The sequence below is a fragment of the Leopardus geoffroyi genome, chromosome C1, assembly GCF_018350155.1.
Source record: "Leopardus geoffroyi isolate Oge1 chromosome C1, O.geoffroyi_Oge1_pat1.0, whole genome shotgun sequence".
NCBI classification, from domain to species: domain Eukaryota; kingdom Metazoa; phylum Chordata; class Mammalia; order Carnivora; family Felidae; genus Leopardus; species Leopardus geoffroyi.
Genome location: NC_059328.1, coordinates 77,657,091 through 77,676,354, shown reverse-complemented (window position 1 = coordinate 77,676,354; position 19,264 = coordinate 77,657,091). Strand labels below are relative to the sequence as shown.

The window sequence follows — 19,264 nt, the reverse complement described above, 5'->3', positions numbered from 1 at the left end:
TCATATCCTCTTGTTAATATAAAGGTATGTACACACACACATTGTCACACTAAAATTCCTTAAGTTGGCCTTCAGGTTTTCTTCAATTTGGAGAACCTATACATTTGATGGTTAACAAAGTGCAGTGTTTAAAATTTCTGAGTAACCCATGTTACAGTTTTGACATCTAAAGAGGATAATTGACAAAGCTTTCACCGAGTATTTATTAACAAACAGGAAAGTGGCAGTCTCTGCTCAGATTTTGATGACCTTTTGCTTAAAACTTGGTTTCTCTGTGGAATGCATCATGATTTATGTATTTTTTCTTTCTTTCTTTCTTTCTTTTTTTTTTTTTTTTCCAGAAACCAGTCTAAGCATTAAGGAACCGAATCCAGTTCCTCCACGTAAGTCTTTACGCATCTGTTTTGAAATGAAGCCTCCTGGGCTTTTTATAAGAATGAGTTGGTTATGGAGCATTTGGCAAACTTTGAGTTTTGATAAGGAGACTTATGCTCCCATTCCCCTTCTCCCCCATTTTTTCATAATCTCGTACTTTCTTTTTCCTTTCCTCTGTCCTTCCTTCATCCTTCTGGGTTTTTTTCCCCTGTCTGCCTCTTTTAAATATGAATTTGTTGACCCACTGGCATGTGTGGCCTTACTTAGCTTTAGAGAGAAGAGTTCATTATTTGCATACCTGTATCAGCTGTGATCTAAAAGCATTAACTTACAGCTATGGGAGTGGTTTGCTTATGCATCATCAACAGTAATTACCTGCTCAGAGAAGTAGGGCTAAGGGAACTAGTTGCTGGGTCTTCTAGACAGTCTCTAGTCCAAGGGGGGCGGGGGCCGGGGGGCGGTTATGGAGGCCCTGGGGGGACGTGTGTGAAAAAAAGAGACCAACTGCTACAACATGATGCATTGGAAATCGTCCGGGCCAATTTTGTCACTCGCTCTGGACGAAAACTGTAACCAAAAGATTTAGGTAGATTTGCCTGTGGTTATAATTGGCAGTCAGACAGGACTAGAGCCTGAGCTTCCTGCTGTATACCCAGAAGCTCTTCTAGATGGTGTTGCCTTGTGAAGAGAATCTCTGCTTTTTTTTTTTTTTCTTCCCTACGACTGTCTGGGTCAGTCTCCATTACTGACCCCATCACATTACACATGAAGGTCTAGTGAGTTCCTTTATGCAAAGCACTATACTGTTCTAGTTAAGGATCTTACTTGAACAATATTGTGGAACATTATCATGAACCCACAAAGAGACACATATGGACGCATTTCTCTCATACTTACCCAGTCTAATTTTCATAAATGACATCTCTATTTTTAGAATTTAGGAGAATTTTTACTAAAAACTTTCATTCATGCCTCTCTTTTGCATCTGTAAGCATAAAAAGGCAAATCATCTTTTAATACCTGCAGACTAGACTAAATTGTGTTGATGACTTGGTTCATCTTAACCTCTAGAGTTCTTCCCAATTCTTACTCCTTCCTCAGGATCCCAGACCTTTTACAAACTCCTTTTCTTCACTCCCCGCCTTCAGCAGGTGAAGTAGTGCAATCCCCATTTTCCAGAAGTTAACACACCAAAGAACACATGGCCTAGAAGAGTAGCCACCAGGTTGGGAATTCCTAATTTCTAGAATCGTTGCCAGCATGACCTACTTTTCCTGAGCCCTTACGAGTTAGTTCTGGGGCTACTCAGGGAGTCCTATTTGTCTACAATTAGATCTTTTACACTGAAGTGAGATGAAAGGCAAAGTGATTTAATTCATATGGAGATCAGCTGGAGTTGCTTCTGACTGGAGAGGAACATGGTATTGAAATACTGGGGAGATTGTACACCTGAAATTTATATTAAAAAAAAGACACCTTGGAAATTTTATCCTACTGAAAACCCTTCTCTCTTAGAAAGTGATTTTAACTTTTTATAAGTGATTCAAAGAAGGTGGTTCTCAGGAAATGTTCTATTTCTGTAGCCTGGAATTAATTTCAAGTATAAACATCTTTGCCAAGTGGAGGAACAATTGGTTCTATTTATGTGTTTTGCTGACCATAAAACTGACATCCCTCCACACCGAGACATGTTTCCGTCCCCCTCGTAGAAAGATCACGGTTGGAAAAGTGTTAAAGAGTAGGTTGTTTTAAATGATACAGTACATAATTGTTAAGATGGAGGGTTTGAGCTGAGACCACTGAAAAGTTAAAATCTATAAGAAGAGTCGATCCTTACCTCATGTTTCCTCCTTGGCACTCCCTTTCTTCCGGTCATCTCTCATACTTGTAAATGTTCATGAAAACATGTTTGTAGAGAATTTGAAGTGTGTTTTCTTGTATCATTGTTCAAAGTGTTTGCTGTGGGTCACATTTCGATCATGGAAGTTCATTTTCCAAAGCATCTTCACATGGAGGCTGCAAACTGAGGAGGATATCTTGGAAATCGGATCATTTTATTTTCCTTTTGGGGGAAAAAAAAACATGCAAGTTTCAAATACACTGCATTTTCTTGGAATCCTCATTTCACCCTTGTTTTATTAGTCAAGGCTCAGCCTTCCCAACAGTGCTTGTGGCACAGATACAAAATTGTAACATATAATGCAGATTCACTGAAAGTATGCATTGGCTTCCCTTCCTTTGTAGAGATCTTCCATGGTCTGGACACCCTCACGGTGATGGGCATCGCATTTGCAGCATTTGTGATCGGAGCACTCCTGACAGGGGCCTTGTGGTACATCTATTCTCACACAGGTGAGTGTGACTGTCAGATAGTAGTTGCTGTGAATCCTGTATGTCTGCCACACAGGCAACCTTTCAGGGTTTCCTTGCATGAATGGATGGACTGACGAATGAGAGAAAGTTCATCCCCACTGTTTGCACATGAATGTATTTGGCATAAATGGGGTTTTGCAAAAATACAATGTGCCTGAAGCACCATTAGAAAAGGAATGTTCAAGGGTGCCTGGGTGGCTCAGTCGGTTAAGCATCCAGCTTTAGCTCAGGTCACTATCTCTCCCTTTGTGGGTTCAAGCCCCTCGTCGGGCTCTGTGCTGGTGGCTCAGAACCTGGAGCCTGCTTCAGATTCTGTGTCTCAGTGTTTCTCTGCCCCTTCCCTGCTGGTGCACTCGCTCACTCGCTCTTTCTCTCTCTATCTCTCTCTCTCTCTCTCTCTCTCTCTCTCAAAACTAAACATTTAAAAATAAAAGAAAGAAAGTAAAGAAAAGGAATGTTCAAACTATGTTAATTGCAATTGAAATTTGGTCAAGTTTAGCTACTAATAAAGCTATTTTGTGGTTAGGGTTGAATTAAAGACAATTAATGTAGACAAACCAGAAATACAAACCCTTCCCTCAAAGCTAAACACTTCAGTGCAGACATATGAATGGGCAGGAAGTGAAAAAGGAAGCGAAGATTTTATTATCCTCTCTGCCAAGATGTTGCGCACTGCCCACCAGAATCCCCAGTCTCGGTGGCTTATACCAGAATTTCTTGACCCTTTTAAAACCCATGCCATGCCCTCTTTGATAAGCATAAATTTCTCATGTCTTTCTTCTATAAAATTGTTTAAATTTTTAAAATATATTTTCATGAGGGGCACCTGGGTAGCTCAGTTGGTTGAGTATCTGATTTCAGCTCAGGGCATGATCTCACAGTCCATGAGTTCGAGCCCTGCGTCGGGCTCTGTGCTAATAGCTCGGAGCCTGGAACCTGCTTCAGATTCTGTGTCTCCCTCTCTCTCTGCCCCTCCACTACTCATGCTCTGTCTCAAAAATAAATTAAAAAAAAAAAAGAGTTAAAATATATTTTCATGATTTGCAAACAAATAAAAATGGTGAAACAAGGCACTTTGTTTTCAAGCTGTGCTCCTCCTTCCCCCAAATTCTGATATGCCACACTCCTCCCCTTTCCCCTTCCCCTCAATCCAAAGGTTGAAACATTCTGGCCTGAACAGAGAACCTGTTCTGACCCCAGTACAGAATGCAGGCCTGGCAAGGGGCGAGGCTAGTGCGATGGGGGAGGAACAAATGGACCTTCCTTCTGTTGCTTCTTTCTTAGTTTCCTTGCAGATAGACATAGGAAAGAAAGACATGCATTTTGGGGTATGTCTAGAGAGCTACTTAGGCTTATGTGTCCTTGGATACTTTGAGTTTATACTATGAACCTAGGTAAATTGTGCTTGATTGATCAGCCCGAGGCCAGTGGCAGGTTCAGCCTTTCTATGTAGAATTTCATTGATTTTCCATTGAACGAATGAGCGCCATGATCTTTGGCCTTACTGTGGGCCATTCAACCAGACAAGCTAAAAAGATGACTGCTTTAAAGGGAGACGAAGCACAGAAGGGCATTTTGAGAAGTCACCTCTTAATCCCTAAGCAGAATTTTTACTTCAAATACTGCATCCCCTGGCTGAGATATTTTAGATTATGGCCGAAGGAGATCAGATCCATTTGTGCCTAGCATGGAAAGTCACACAATCCAAAGCAAAAGCTTAGGAGTTGTGATAGTGGAGCTTTGAGTCCTCAAACTATTGTTCCCAATTGGCGATGTTTGAGTGAGGTATATATCATGTGAGAGAGAAAATGAGACTCTTAATCCTAAATGTAATGATTCTGAGGATATACAAACCCCTGGGAATCAATTTAGGCATATTCTTCCTCATGAACAGTTCATATAAGCACCAGAAGGGACGGCTTTTAGCAGAGTAGTATTTTAGAGTAAGTAATTTGTCAGAGGCGTACTGACATGTTCAGATCTCACACTAGCAGTTCCTTTTAATCTTTCCCAATCTCCTGCCTGGCTGTGAGGTTCTAGGGCCGTTGGCAGCTGATGCTGTATTTTGGGAATGAACTTGGAACTACGCCAAAAAGACTCTGTCGCCCTGAGGATTTTATATGGGCTGGTTATCTACCTATGCTTAACATGTGCCTGCTGAGAGCAATGACTGGCCTTGGCCATGGAGCTACACCCTCAACCCTGGAAGTTCATCTCAGGCCGGGTAGGGCCAGGCAGCCAGGTCCAGGCAGTATCGGGCTACCACATGGCACTCACTATTGGCACACACCCCACTAAACTCACTCCGATAATCCCAGACTCTTGCGCACAGCCATGGTAACAAACCTGATAAAAAGCAAAGCTTGGTTTTATGGCATTTATTGGTCTGCTCATTAAATTCCAAGGTTTGTCGTTTCTGCTCCCTTCTCCCACAAACCAGACACTGAAGGGGAGGAGTTTTTACATTTTGTTAATATAGAAATAGGTTTGGAAGTAGATTAAAGAAAAACAAAGCCAAAAACCCTTCCTGTTATGGTTTCCAAAGCAATATAAATTACACTGATTTGGAAGTTAAAAGGTTTATAGACACTGTCATTTGGGCTCTAACCCTGCTAGCATCACATATGATACAGCTTCAGAATGACTTTTTATTAAAAGCTGTAGCCTCTGGTTCATTTTAAAGACTTCTCATAAGGAAAACCAACATCATATAAGTGTGAAAAAGGCCCACTTCAGAACGCAGTCGTACTATCCTGTCCAGAACTCCTTCAGTTTCCTACCTGGATCAGCTAGCAGCAAGGTTAGATGAAAAGAGATTCTAGGGGCGCCTGGGTGGCGCAGTCGGTTAAGCGTCCGACTACAGCCAGGTCACGATCTCGCGGTCTGTGAGTTCGAGCCCCGCGTCGGGCTCTGGGCTGATGGCTCAGAGCCTGGAGCCTGCTTCCCATTCTGTGTCTCCCTCTCTCTCTGCCCCTGCCCCGTTCATGCTCTGTCTCTCTCTGTCCCAAAAATAAAAAAAAAAAAAAAAAAGAAAAGAGATTCTAATGCAGTAGTCAATGGAGAGAGGTATGTATACACAGACTCAATGCATTCAACATCCACAATAGTCTAAGCTGTGAAACTCAGACCTTGTATGGTATATTTGGGGGTTCAAGCAGCATCTGCCTCTGTGTCAAAAACAGCCCCTAATTCAGACAAATTCTCTTTATGTTCTTCATTTCCATCCGAGCACAGAGCACCAAACCAAGTCATGTGTTTGAATTGTGGATACATACTTCCATACCTGGAACGTGTGTTAGTCTAAAAAAGCTGGGTCCGTCCTCTGTCATATCACAGCTTTGGGTGCCATAAGCAATACCTCCTGAGGGCTATATTAACTCTGGAAAACTCCATTCCTAAAATTTACATTATCTACTAAGATACCACAAAAAGGAGTAACAGTCAGAATAGAAATGGTGCTGGAAAGGAACCATAGAATCTTCATGCTTCTGCGAGTCTGGCTAGTGCAGGAGTCCCAAACTTGTAGTTCTTAAAGGTCCCAAAAATCATATGCAGAATTGTATCTGTCATTTTTTTGATGTGAGGGGCAAAAGTATTTACTTGTATTTTTTAGTAAAACTTTTTAGCCCTATTACAGTAACATATGCACATAGCTTAAAGACTGAAATAGTTCTACAAGACTTATTAGAAGAACATGAGCCCCCTACTGCCCCACTCCCTTTTCTTGCTCCTCAGAGCACCATTCCTGACTCTTAGCTGATTGTTTTGGACATTATATATTGAAATAATAGAAGTATAGTATTGCAACTTCTTGACTTAACAGCTTTAGGCTTTTTCTTTCAACAATGGAAAATGGTAATTCAGTTCTTTGTCATCACTGTGTCCCAATTATACATTCACGCCCCTGATTGTGCCCCAACGCTACCAGCCTCTTAACAGAATTATAGTCAAATTTTGGGTAGATCAGTATTTATTGTTCATATTGTAACTACCTAAATGCTAATCACAATTTAGCTATATAGTATATTATTGTTTCTCCTGTATGATTTTTAATTTTCCCTAGAATTGATGATTATCTCTCCCCTCCTTCCCCACATTAGTTTTGTTTTTTAACCCCTTTTTAATGTTATTATTTATTTATTATTTGAGAGAGCAAGACTGCTCACATGAGCAGGGGAGGGGCAGAGAGAGAGAGAGAGGGAGGGAGGGAGAGAATCCCAAGCAGGCTCCACACACAGCACAGAGCGTGATATGCAGGGCTCCAACCCATGACCCTGGGATCATGACCAGAGCCCAAACCAAGAGTCAGATGTTCAACTGTCTGAGCCACCCAGGCAGCAGGCTTAGTTTTCTGTACGCTTCTCACTAATTCATCTGTTGACCCTCTGCCAGTTGTCTCAGTCTCTTCTGAATGCATTCAGACAACAGTATTCCACTGATTCATTTTCTTCACTAAATCTTTCCCGGAGCCTTTTTACCTGTTCATGTCTGAACTGGCTGCCCTCTATATTGGACAATGTTGTCTTCTTATATTCCTGCACTACTGTTCTGGGAATTCCCTGCACCTTGGGAGTTTTGAATGGCCTGTGTCATTCATTCCATGTCTTCTCCTCCGTTGTTGAAAGGGTACATAAGAAGTAAATGTTTGTCACACCTTGCATATCTGAAAATATCCTCAGTTTATACAAACACTTGGTGGACAGCTTGGCAAGGTACAGAATTTTAGGTCATAAATAATTTTTCTTTAGAATCTTAGAAGCACTCCTCATTGACCTTTGGCTCTGAAGATTGCTTTTGGGAAACTCAGAGCCATTCAAATTGCTGGCTTGTTTTGTTTTCTGGGAGAAATTTTACAATGACAGTCCTTGACTTAGGTGGATTTCATACATTATGGAGCTCTTTCAGTCTAGAAATTCATGTCTTCCAGCACTGAGATTTTTGGAATCATTTGTTTTTACTCCTATTTTCTCTGTTCTCTCATTCTAGAAATCATTATAAAGATGAACCTCTTGAATGGTTCCCCAATTTTCCTTTCTTTTCTGTTTTCTACTTTTTTCCTTAATTTTCAAAGAGATTTCGTCATCTTTATCTTTTCGTTTCCTACTGAATTTTTAACTACTGCATTCAAATGTTTCAATTCCAAGCCATTTTTCCTATGCATTAAAAATATATATCTTATTCCTACGGGTGTAATATCTTATCCCTCTGAAAATATTAATATAGGATTATTTAAGAATGAGTAAGTTTTGAGGCTATAGATGGGATATACTGATTGCGAACTTCCCTTAGGGTGATCTGGCTGCCTTTTATTGAGTAACTCCTAATAATTCATCTTTGGATCTTTCCTCTTGAGGTTTCCTCACCAGGTTTTCTATAAAATAGGTTTTCTTATTTTCTTCCTGGAGAGTGCAGGTCTGGCTGTCAGAGTTCTAGGCACCACAACATCCAACCTACAGGACATTCATTTAATCCTCCTCTTTGAGTTGGGTTCTCTGCTCTCAGCTGTCCTGGTGTTGTTGACTCCTGGAAACCTCAGTTTCATATTCTGGAGAGTAAACTTCCTGTCTCCCTCCCAGATGAGGATGGGCAGGGTCCCACTCCATGGGGTAAAGAAGGGGATTTAGAAAAATCTCACTGCTGCTTATACGGCAGCAGTCAGTCAACCCTAGTGCTTGCAGCCTCAAGTTTGCCCTGTCTCTGCGAGTAACTGATGCCACCATTTCCTGAATTTTTGAGGGTTCTGTACTATAACTTGGTTGTTGCTCATCTGTTCTTACTGTTGGCTTAGGTTCTGGCTCTCTTAAATCTGCTACATCACTTACTACTCACCCATTTCTTCACCAGCTTTCAATATTTTATTGATGTTGTCGCCACTCCTGCTTTTCTTTTTTTCTTTCTTGTAGGTTGATGCCTTTTAAAAATCTGTAAAGTGTCAGGGCACCTGGGTGGCTCAATTAAGTGACCAACTCTTGATCTCAGCTCAGGTCATGATGTCACGGTCTCATAGGTTCGAACCTCACATCAGGCTCTGCACGCTGACTGTGCATGGAACCTGTTTGGGATTCTCTCTCTCCCTCTCTTTCTGCCCCTCTCCCGCTCTCTCTCTCTCTCAAAATAAATAAAGAAACTTTAAAAATAAAATCTGTAAAGTGTCATTTTGGTGAGATTTTTCTCTTGGCCTCCGTGTAGGTTGTCATTGTGCACCAATGTCTCAGTCTCTTGATATCCTAATTGGAATTATTTCACTATCTCACCCCTGTAAGAAGAGTGAACTAGATTGTGTTTAGTTTGGAGAAGTATTCAGTCACTGTTTATCGTTTCCAAAATTGAGCCTCCCCATCCTCCAAGCTAAAAGACCTTCCTTCTGCAGACAGAACTGTGCAGGAGGGTGGGTTAGAGGTGGTCATCATTTATCTTTACTTTATGTAACTTGCCTTTGTGGCCACTGAACAGAATGTACTCACAGTGTGATGATAATAAGAGGAAGAAGAGAGGAAGACGGAAGAGGGCAGGGGTCCGGGGCGAGGCTGCCCTCCATGTGTGTCTCTGTACAGCCCTGGGACTTGAAGATCTAGTTTGTTCAACTGCTAGTCTTGTTACCTTACTATGAACCATGTTTCCCTTTAGTAAACATAGACGTGACCCCTTCTGCCCAGGGTCATTGGCGGTGAGAGCACTTAAGCAAGAATGCATGTGAAAAGTCTTATGAACTCCCAAGTCCTACAAAAATGTAAGATAATGAACGTTTCTCAGATATGTAGGCAGAACAAAAATCTAAGAGTGGAAGGAATGCTGCATTCCACAGAGCAATATAAAATGCTGAGGTCTCAAAGTAGGCATGCCTGTCCCAATCCCTCAGGTTTCTGTTCAGCAGTCCTCAGTTGAACATACCATGTGTTCTTAAAGTGAAAGTCAAGCACCTACTTAGGTTTACCTGAGTCAGGTAAGAGCTTTTAATTAGGAGCATCTCTAGGGGCTTCAAATGTTTCCAGAAGTCTGAAGTTTCTTCAGGCTCCCAAGTTTAGTCCAGGTGCAGAGAGAAGCAGCAGGAAGACAGGTGTGACTAAGGTAGGGGGCAAGAGGCTGAGTCCCAGGGATCAGGAAGATGCAGCTGGAACAGATGGGAGCCCTGGTACCACTGTAAAGAAGGCAGGATCCACTCTCGGCACCCATGTGATCAGGTTAAGTTAAAGTAAAATAAGCCACAGAAAACCAAAATCTGGGGGCAAATAGGTTGGCTGTACTGCAGGAATATAGAAAGAAAATGATAGGCAGGACATTTTGAAGGGTTTTAATTCCTGCCTTGGAACCTCTCCCCCCCTTCCTCATAAATTATAACGACATCAGACGTACCCCTCCTGATGAGTTTCGCCTGCAGAAGGAAAATCTTTTAGCTCAGAGAGTGGAGACGGACCATTTTTGGAAATGATAAATAATGAACATTTCTATAAACTAAAGGTAGTCTATCTAGTTCACTATCCTTACAGGAGCAAGCTTGTAAAATAATTACAATTAGGATATCAGGAGGTTGAGACATTGACTGGTCCATAATTACAACCAACACATAGGCCTTGCAGACAGTATCTTTTTCTTTCCAGCATCAAGTAATATTAAAGCTAAGCCATCCCCAGGCATATGGTTTTCAATCCAATGCTTAAGTGTCTTCCAAGAAAGAGATTCCATAAATTCCCCTTATAACTAACCAATCCCCATAATCAGCAAGTTCTTTTCTCTGTGACCTAAATCCTTAGTGCTACCATTTAAACTCATTTCCTCATGTTCTGCCCTCAAGAGAGATAAAGCACAGCTGTCTGCTCTTCTTTATAATAATCCTCTTTGGGTGATATTTGCAAACATTCTCCTTTGGGCTAAATAATTGAGATTCCTCTCACCTTTCTTTAAAATTCTTCTGTTGTTGTTGTTTCCCTGTGGAGCCTCTCCAAGTTATTCGCATCTTTCTGAGATGAAGTTTCTTCCCCAGGACCTGCCATGCTGCAAGATGCAGAGATAAGAATCCAGTTGTAAAGTAGGTGGCAGGAAATCAGATCTGGACAACTCCATGCCAAGCTAAAGAAATAAAACAGATTATCCCTTAAGAAATATATTTTTCTATTTCTGAAAGCATCTCTGGCAACATCTTGGCTCAGCCACAGGCGAATATGTGAACTGGGTGGAATTATTTCTAATACACCGTCTTCCAAAGGCCTCCTCCTCTACTGTCCTTCCTCCCCACATCTCTCTTCCTTAGTGGGGTTTGAAATTTTAGGAGCAAAGCGTGAAGACTGAACACATTTCTCCTGATGGCCAACTATGATGTTCATGAGTAAGGACCCTTCCTTCAGTTCCTTACATTTGCTAAGTGGGCCTATTCTGCTTAGCTCTGGGGTCCTGGGTCCTCCCTGCCCTTCTTCTCCAGAAGTAGGGTGGTTTTATTAGTCACCCAAGGGATATGTTACGAGTTAGTGCTCCAAGAAATCAGAGGTCACTGTGATAGAGAGCAGAAAGCCAAAGGGCCCATTTCAGAAAACCCAGGGGAACTCCGTTGGCTTTTTAAGCAGAAGCATCTGCTCATCAAACTTTTGTTTCTCAGGGTGACTGTTTCTGTCGCACCACTTCCATCTGACAACAGAAAATCCTGGTCGTAATTTGTCAGAAGGTGAAAGCTTTTGGGGCGCCTGGGTGGCTCAGTCAGTTAAGTCTCCGACTTTGGCTCAGGTCATGATCTCGCAACTTATGACTTTGAGCCCCGCGTTGGGCTCTGTGCTGACAGCTCAGAGCCTGGAGCCTGTTTCAGATTCTGTGTCTCCCTCTCTTTCTGCCCCTCCCCCACTCATGCTTGCTCGCTCACTTGCTCTCTCAAAAATAAATAAACATTAAAAAAATTTTTTTAAAGAAGGTAAAAGCTTTTAACAACGTGTGAGAAATCTCATCCATGTGAAAATAGCCACCACAGTAGGAGAAGGTATTTTTAATATTTCTAAAAACAGTATTTTCAGTATTTCTGAGCAGATTCTCAGACAAAGATTCTCCTTGGCTTGGCACATTATTGGCTCAAAGTCAGTAGACTGGCTTTTTTTTTTCCTCAGTTTTTTTTCCTGAAGTATAGCCGACACACAATGTCACATTAGGTCAGGTGTCCAGCATAGTGATTCCACAAGTCTGTATGTTTTGCAACGTTCACCACAGGTGTAGCTACTTCGAGGTCAGTAGATTATTAGGTTAATTTGACTTGTCCACCGTGGTGAAATACATCCTGCAATCTTGAGAGGAGAGGGGGCTTCTTTGTTTTGCTTTGCTTGAGTTTTCATTTTAGACAGTGTTTTGCGTTAGCACAAGAGTTTCCAAAACTGGAAGCTGAAAGACCTTTTTAATGGGCACTGATTAAAATCAACTGGCATGCCAACAAATTACATTCGGCAAACAGACATCAGAAAGCAAGTACTCATACTTCCTGGGCAGGGAGTAGTATTGGCACTTTTCCTGACTCTGAATAATCAAGCCCGTGTCCAATTCTGGATGAGACAGACTTGCTCACTGTCAATAAATGAGGCAAGGCCACCATGCTTTAGCTGCTATCAGGCTGAACAAATGAAGTCCAGGTGAGCCAAAAAGGGAAGGTGGAGTGTTGATTCCTGCTGCTTTTCTTTTTAAATGGAGAAAAGTGTTGCAAAAATGCGCTTCATGCACGGCCCCCAGTCCTTTGGGGTTTTTTGTTTGTTTGTTTTGGGGTTTTTGTTTTGTTTTGTTTTTTTGACATCAGAATAGCTAAGAGATTTGATTTCCTTCTAGAAATAAGCTCCCACTCTGGGGAAAGTGAATTTCTGGCAGAAAGTCACTGTCATGGAGGCAAACTTCTCCAGATCTTTAATTACATACATACATTAAGGGTAGAGGGTAATGCTGGGGAACGTCCAAAATATAGATTGCCTAAAAAAACCAAGAAGACTGGAAATACAGTTTCTCTGCCTCTAAGGAATATTGGCCCCCTATCCTCTCTCTATCCCACCAGTCCCGGAAGAAAAGATAATCAGAGGAAAGACAGCACGGGCCAAACAATGCAGCAAGCATACAAATGCCCTGAGGTTGATGCAAAAATGTGTGCTGTAGTTGTGTGGTTTGTAAAATGGGTGACAGGGGAAGCTGTAACCAGATGCGAAGGCATGAACGGGTTCTACATTTTGCAGAGCTGCTCTTTTGGCAGAGTCCTTTGAGGGGCCCCAGAAAGGGAATGGAAGTAACAGGCTGAGATCCCGCCCTTGAGGAGTGGAGCCTTTGCTCTGTGTGTTTTGTTTTAATGAAGCGGGCGGAGGGTTGCTTATCTCTCTGGCTGATAGCTGTGTATTTCAGCAGGACTGGGAAAGAGGAGGTTCATTCATAAACAGAGCTGGCCCTCTGGGGCTTCCAACATTAGAAGAGGGCGACTGCTGACCAGAAGATTATTAAGTTTATGCTCTGACTTTTCAGAGAAAATGCAGTGTTTTTCATTGGAGAGCATGGATCCCTTTTCCCTACACAGAGCCATTTTTTGAGGGCTGCCCTGAGACCAGTTTCACTGAAGAAAAGACTTCACTCTAGGGCCGTTTGCAAGTGCTAAATGCAAACCATGTGTGTGGGTGACCCAGGGTTTCCTCCTCCTCCAAAGCACTGCACATTTGGCACAAGGAATGGGTTTAGCTAAAATTCAGTGGGATGTGTAATGAAAAGTGGGATGCTTAATGTGTTAGGAGATATTCTCACTGCACCCCCAGTGAACTGCAGGATGGAGGAGGTTGTTCCCAGGCAACCACAGTTCCCTGTGTGCCAACAGCTAAACTCCTTTCCCAAAAGGTTTTTCCGAGAGCAGGCTTGTCCTGCCTCCATTTCTCAGCTGGGTTGTGTTCATGGGCCGCACAGCACTTGGCTGTGCTGTAGCTCGGGCAAAATCTAGGCTCACCACCCCCATTTTGAGCAAGTATGTTCAGAAAAAGGCCCCCGTACTGCAGATCTCTCTCAGTACAGTTTAAAGGTCTCACCCTCTTGGGGTGCCCGGGTTGGCTCAGTCAGTTACCTGACTTGGTCTCAGGTCATGGTGTCATGGTTTGGGGGTTTGAGCCCCCTGTCAGGCTCTGTGCTGACAGCTCAGAGCCCGGAGCCTGCTTCCGATTCTGTGTCTCCCTCTCTCTCTCTGCCCTTCCCCTGATCGTGCTCTCTCTGTGTCTCTCAAAAATAAATTAATGTTAAAACAGTTTTTTTTTTTTTTTTAATAAAATAAATAAATAAATAAAGGTCTCATCCTCCAAACCTGACTGTATCTTTATGAGAAGAGATAGGCTGTGTGTCCCGAATACAGGGGCTGGTCAGTTGGTACCAATGGTGGCGGTTTCTTCAAAGGTCCTGGGCACTGAAATCCCGGCGATTTATTGTCATCTGTCAGAGTCTTAGCCACTAACACTGCCTATCATAGGTCAGCTTGTAAACAGTTCTCTTTTCACCAGGCAAAACAAAACACCAACAAACAGGACCACTTTCTGTGTAAGGCCTGGTCTACCTGCTTCTGCCCCCGGAGGAGAGAAACATCAGATAGAACAGCAAAGGGGGAAATAACTGGCCTTGTCACGGATGTGCACACGTAACACGCGTGTTTCTTCGTCCCTTTTCTTCATTAACCGCAGGGCAGACGGCAGGAAGGCAGCAAGTGCCCACCTCCCCGCCGGCCTCGGAGAACAGCAGCGCGGCGCACAGCATCGGCAGCACGCAGAGCACGCCCTGCTCCAGCAGCAGCGCAGCCTAGCTCCCCGCCTCCGCCCGGAGGGGACCGGCGGCCGCCCGCCCCGCGTGTCCGCGCCGGAAGGCCGCAGCGCGGTGCCATTGCGAAGAGAGAGTGAATTCCAACACGCAGGCCACCTGTTGTATTCCTCCCCCGCCCAGGGCTAATACACGTGTGCCCCTTGGGCTTCTGTAACACACTAGAACTCCTGTGAGAAAGCCAAGGTGGTGGCCTTCTCCACCAGCCCCGCCCGGGCTTGGGGGTTTTCAATGTGAAACACGTGCCAGTTTTCAAAATGCTGCTTTGTCCAGGTAAGACTGTCCATAATTTGGGGCCCCGAGATTTACCCTGACTCGAGGAGTTGGTGAGAGGATGATAACCAGACAGTAGGACCAGTGAGGAGATACGGCCAAAGAGCCTTGTATAACTGAACCAAGATGTATAACACAAGAAATACTTCAAGATTTTCTCAGTATGTTCCTCCGTGTCTAATTTGCACCTTCTGGACGCACACTTCTCACTTTGCTGTCACACCCTCTGGGGGCTGATGTCCGCTTGATGGGTGCCGCCCTCAGGGACTGCACCCTGACACACAAATCGCAGCAACATTCCTTTCTCGGGCCCTGGGCCAAAACCAGTGCTGGTAACCTTACCTGCTCCCCCCCTGTCCCACACGCGCACACCGACTGCAAAAATGTCTTAATGCAAAGTTTGTATTGCTTCATAAGCATATAGAAATAGAAAATGGCCAAAATCTGGGGCTGCATATTTGTCCCCATTTATGACATTGCGTTCTGAGAAAAATTATAAATTGGGGCAAATTTAGTTTTAAAGTTGGAGAGGAATTTGCACAGTAATATATATGCAAGTACAGGTATAGACCATGTCACCTGGCACATTTGTTTTCTCCATTGAAAAAGAGAAAATTCATTCCCCTTTTTAAAAGACCCTGTGTCTTCAGAGTTGCAACTTAAGTGTATTTGGAAGAATTAGTGTTTCCACTCAAAACGTGTCAACCTTGTTAATAGACCCTTTTGTGAAAAACGAAGCTCTTGTTCGTGCAAATGCACGGCAGATCCTGTTGGTTTCTGGTTGGTTATCTGAACAGTGTCACCGATTCTGCCAAGAAAGTGCTGAGATCTGGAAAAGGGCACTCGTGTGGACTGCTTTAGTTCTCTTGCCTTAAATGTATTCCAACCTCAAAAAAGGATTTGAGATGGATTTCATTAAAATGGAATAATATGATGCCACTTTGCAGCTAAAATAAGCTCAACTGATAGTCTGTGTTAAAAAAGAAGGCCGAGGAAAGTTGCCATGCCAATTCATTTACTACTGAGAATAGCTTCGTTGCAAAGAAATAACTCATCTTCTTCCAGAATTCTCCCCCAAATGACTCCAAATCCTACAGAAAGAACAGGCTAGCTTCTACTCCAAAATATTCATAAGTGAATCTCACTGCCCTTAAAATAAGGAAGTTGTGCCTGGTTCTCTGAATGGAACCCTAAGTAGAAAATGTTGATGATACCCAAGACCTGAGGGCAGTGTCTGTCAGCCCACAAGTAGGTGGAGATACTGACAGTCATTGATATGATACTGATCTGTCATGTTAGTCACTGATATGATAGACATATCATCCAATCATAGAATAATACTCTGATTTGATAAGTATAGATATTCAATCTGCGTAATATTAACCAGAACAGATTACTTGAGGGCTAAGATTTCCAGGCTGCCTGCATTGATTTATTGAAAATTTTGCAGATTTCCACATACAAATGAAGATACGAGATTAGAGAATTGATTTCCTTCAGTTAACTTTTTAACATAAGGGTATCAGAGTGGAGGACCTAGATTATGCTACCTGTGTTTGAAAATAATGCGCTTTGCCTAACCTTCAGCAGAATGTATTGTTTTAGCATATTCTATGTATAAAAAAGTTTAAAGATGTCTTCAAAGAAGACTAGAGTCTTTAAGTCACATATAGCTATATTTTACTACAAAAATGTGTGTATAAAGATATATTTAAGTGTTTTAGATAAATTTAAATTACTCCATATGAAATGTTTAATTTCAGTTACTGTGAATTCTTTTGATCAGTTCTTTGCTGTTTAAAAAACCCTTTCCATCCTCTTAAAAATAAAATCATCTATTAAGAGGTATTAAACAGATCCAATTCTTTAGATGGACAGGGTTAAAACCTTTTGTGATGATTATATTTAAATGTATATTTTTGAGAGAGATGCTACATTGCCAATGATTTTATAAATAATTTAAAATTAATTTACAAATTTATGGATGCAAACCAAAAGATTTTAAAAGAAAGAGAAGGAAAAAAAATCACCTTTTAATTGTTCGGGTCTTACTGTCAGAAGTATTCAGATCAAGAAATCTGTGTTGATAATAAACCCGATCCCATGTTCACTGGAGAGTGAATGTCATTAATTAAGTATCTCAGAAATGTTTCTAAAAAATGTTTTTTAAAAAAAGTGTTCTCTCCCCAGTTTTGTATTACAGCATTTCTAATCACTTCATACTTCACAGTTTCGATACAAAGTACAAGCTCTAGTTTATAACAAGTTCTGCAAGTTTCCTTAAAACTGTTGTTATATTCCAGTTAAATGCTTCTGTCTACAAAGTCTTTCGTTACTTCTGCCGGCTACACTCTAATTCACAGAGATCATTTTTGTTGTGTTTGACCAAGCCAAAGCTATTGTTGAAATGCTCCAAACTCCCCAGGCAGAATGTCTGTGGGATACCTTATAGCTTTTCACCATGTGGTGTTCACCAGCAGTTCCTCTGTTTTTAAAGTCAGAGGTGTCTTCTGTTCTGAGCTGCTTCTAGAGCATTGTCTACACAAACAAACAAAAATGGTCTTTTCCTTGTCTGTGATAAGACTGTAAACCCATGTTCTGTGTGTGTTCTGTAGGGGGCGTGGTTGTGAGTGTGTGGGGGAGTACGCACATGCGTGCTGGTCATTTCGTACAGTAACTACCTCATGGTGTGAGTGATGGTTGTGGTAACAGAGCACATTTGGTTGGGCGAATTGTGTGTGTGTGACCTTTTTCCTGTTTGTGTTATCTGGGGGGTTGTTCATGAAACTGACAGATGTTTTTCTAAAAAGGACTATTATCAGTTTCCAAAAACAATGCTTGTTTCTTCTGGGTTTTCCTGAGTGAGCCTGATTTTGTTGCTGTGTTTCATCTATCAGGGTAAAAAGAGTACCCTTAAAATCCCTGTGGCCAGTTTGAACACCCCTGTTGTATTCTTTTCTCTGTTCAATGTGTTGGCAATTTTATGAACATGCTTAGATGTATAGTTTTGATAACCACAGTTTTAAGTCCTTTATCTGTGCATAATAAAAAAGATACATATCAATTTATTAATGTGTGTCTTGTTTTATCATCATTAAATTCTACCCTCAGGATGACATAACTTTTTCCTTGTGACTTTGTCCTAAATGTATCATCTGCTCCAACTGTGTTGGTGAGGAGTCGGGAGGGAAAAGGCTAAGAGAAAACCCTAGCTCAGTAGAACAGAGGGAAAGAATGGACAGACCCGAGGAAGTAGACAGCAGGAGCTGTCTCTGTTCTTGGAAAAACATGGTGGGAGACCCAGAAGTGGATGTCGGCCCCTGAATCCATTCCTGGCCTTTCTGTCCATCTCCTAGAGCCAAGGAATGGGAAAAAATACGTATTTGGATCTTCAAATACCTCAGTGTTGCTTCCAGCATTCTCTATGGGTATGGCACTACCACCACCACCTTTTAGCTGCCCAAGCCAGAAATCTGGAAGTCTAACTTGACTCCTCTCTGGCTTCCCACGAATTAATAAGTCCAGGTTTATTCAACCTCTAGAGTATCTCTTTCTCCAAATCACCTGTTTATTTCTACTCCTGCTGCTGTTACCCAGAATCCAAGGCCCATTATCTCTTAAACTGAATTACTGCAGGGACACCTGGGTGGCTCAGTTGGTTAAGCGTCCAATTTCAACTCAGGTCATGATCTCACAGTTTGTGGGTTCGAGCCCTACATCAGGCTCTGTGCTGACAGCTCAGAACCTGGAGCCTGCTTCAGATTCTGTGTCTCTCTCTGTTTCCCTTTGCCCCTCTTCCCCTTGCACTGTCTCTCTCAAAAATAAACTTAAATTTAAAAAAAAAAAAAAAAACTGAATTACTGCAACAGCCTAACTGGTATGCAGACTTCAGATTTGCTACCCCCTAATTCTTTCTCCACTATGCAACCAAAAGAAATGAAAAAAGGCTCAAATCATGTCACTTTCCAGCTAAAGCCTTTAAGTAGTTCCCCCACTTGCTTTCAGAATAAAGTTCAACCTCCTAAGTATGGCTTAAGGAGAATAATCTGCCTACCTTCCCAGCAACTTCCTTCACCTGTCGGAAGCTCAATTTCTATGTGGCATACCCCCCACTAGACATTTGTATCATGAAAACAACAGCTTGGTTTTTTCCTATTAAGGATTAAATTATGATATCGAATATATGTTTATAAACTGCTGTCACATGTCCCTACCTTCTCCTCCCCTTTTGAGAATTAGTGAAATTAGGTGGTTGGAAACAGACCCAAATGGTATGGAGGCCAGTATCCCCCTCACCCCAACACTTCACACAGGTAGGTGTCCACAGAGCAGGAGCAGGTGAGGGGCTTAAGTAGCATTTCACTCCAGTGAGGTCGAAGTCCTCATTACAGAAGAGAGTCCAGCCACTTTCCAGATCAGTATTGTCCTGGAGCCAGCGCTTCTCAGAGGATGGAGAAAT

The 19,264-nt window shown here is 42.3% G+C and overlaps 1 protein-coding gene across 3 annotated transcripts in view; it reads left to right on the top strand.

Moving 5' to 3' along the window:
• TGFBR3 (transforming growth factor beta receptor 3) overlaps window positions 1-17,873 on the top strand; it is a 209,253-nt gene extending 191,380 nt beyond the window's left edge. For 2 of the 3 annotated variants that reach the window (XM_045478261.1, XM_045478260.1), the window contains 3 exons: window positions 342-383; window positions 2,620-2,727; window positions 14,400-17,873. In XM_045478261.1, coding sequence (XP_045334217.1) covers window positions 342-383; window positions 2,620-2,727; window positions 14,400-14,518 — 269 coding nt within the window. In that variant the 3' untranslated portion in view covers window positions 14,519-17,873. Of the gene's footprint in view, window positions 1-341; window positions 384-2,619; window positions 2,728-14,222; window positions 14,354-14,399 lie in introns of those variants that run through there. The other variant, XM_045478263.1, reaches the window with a different exon arrangement.
• The last annotated feature ends 1,391 nt before the right edge of the window (window positions 17,874-19,264 follow it).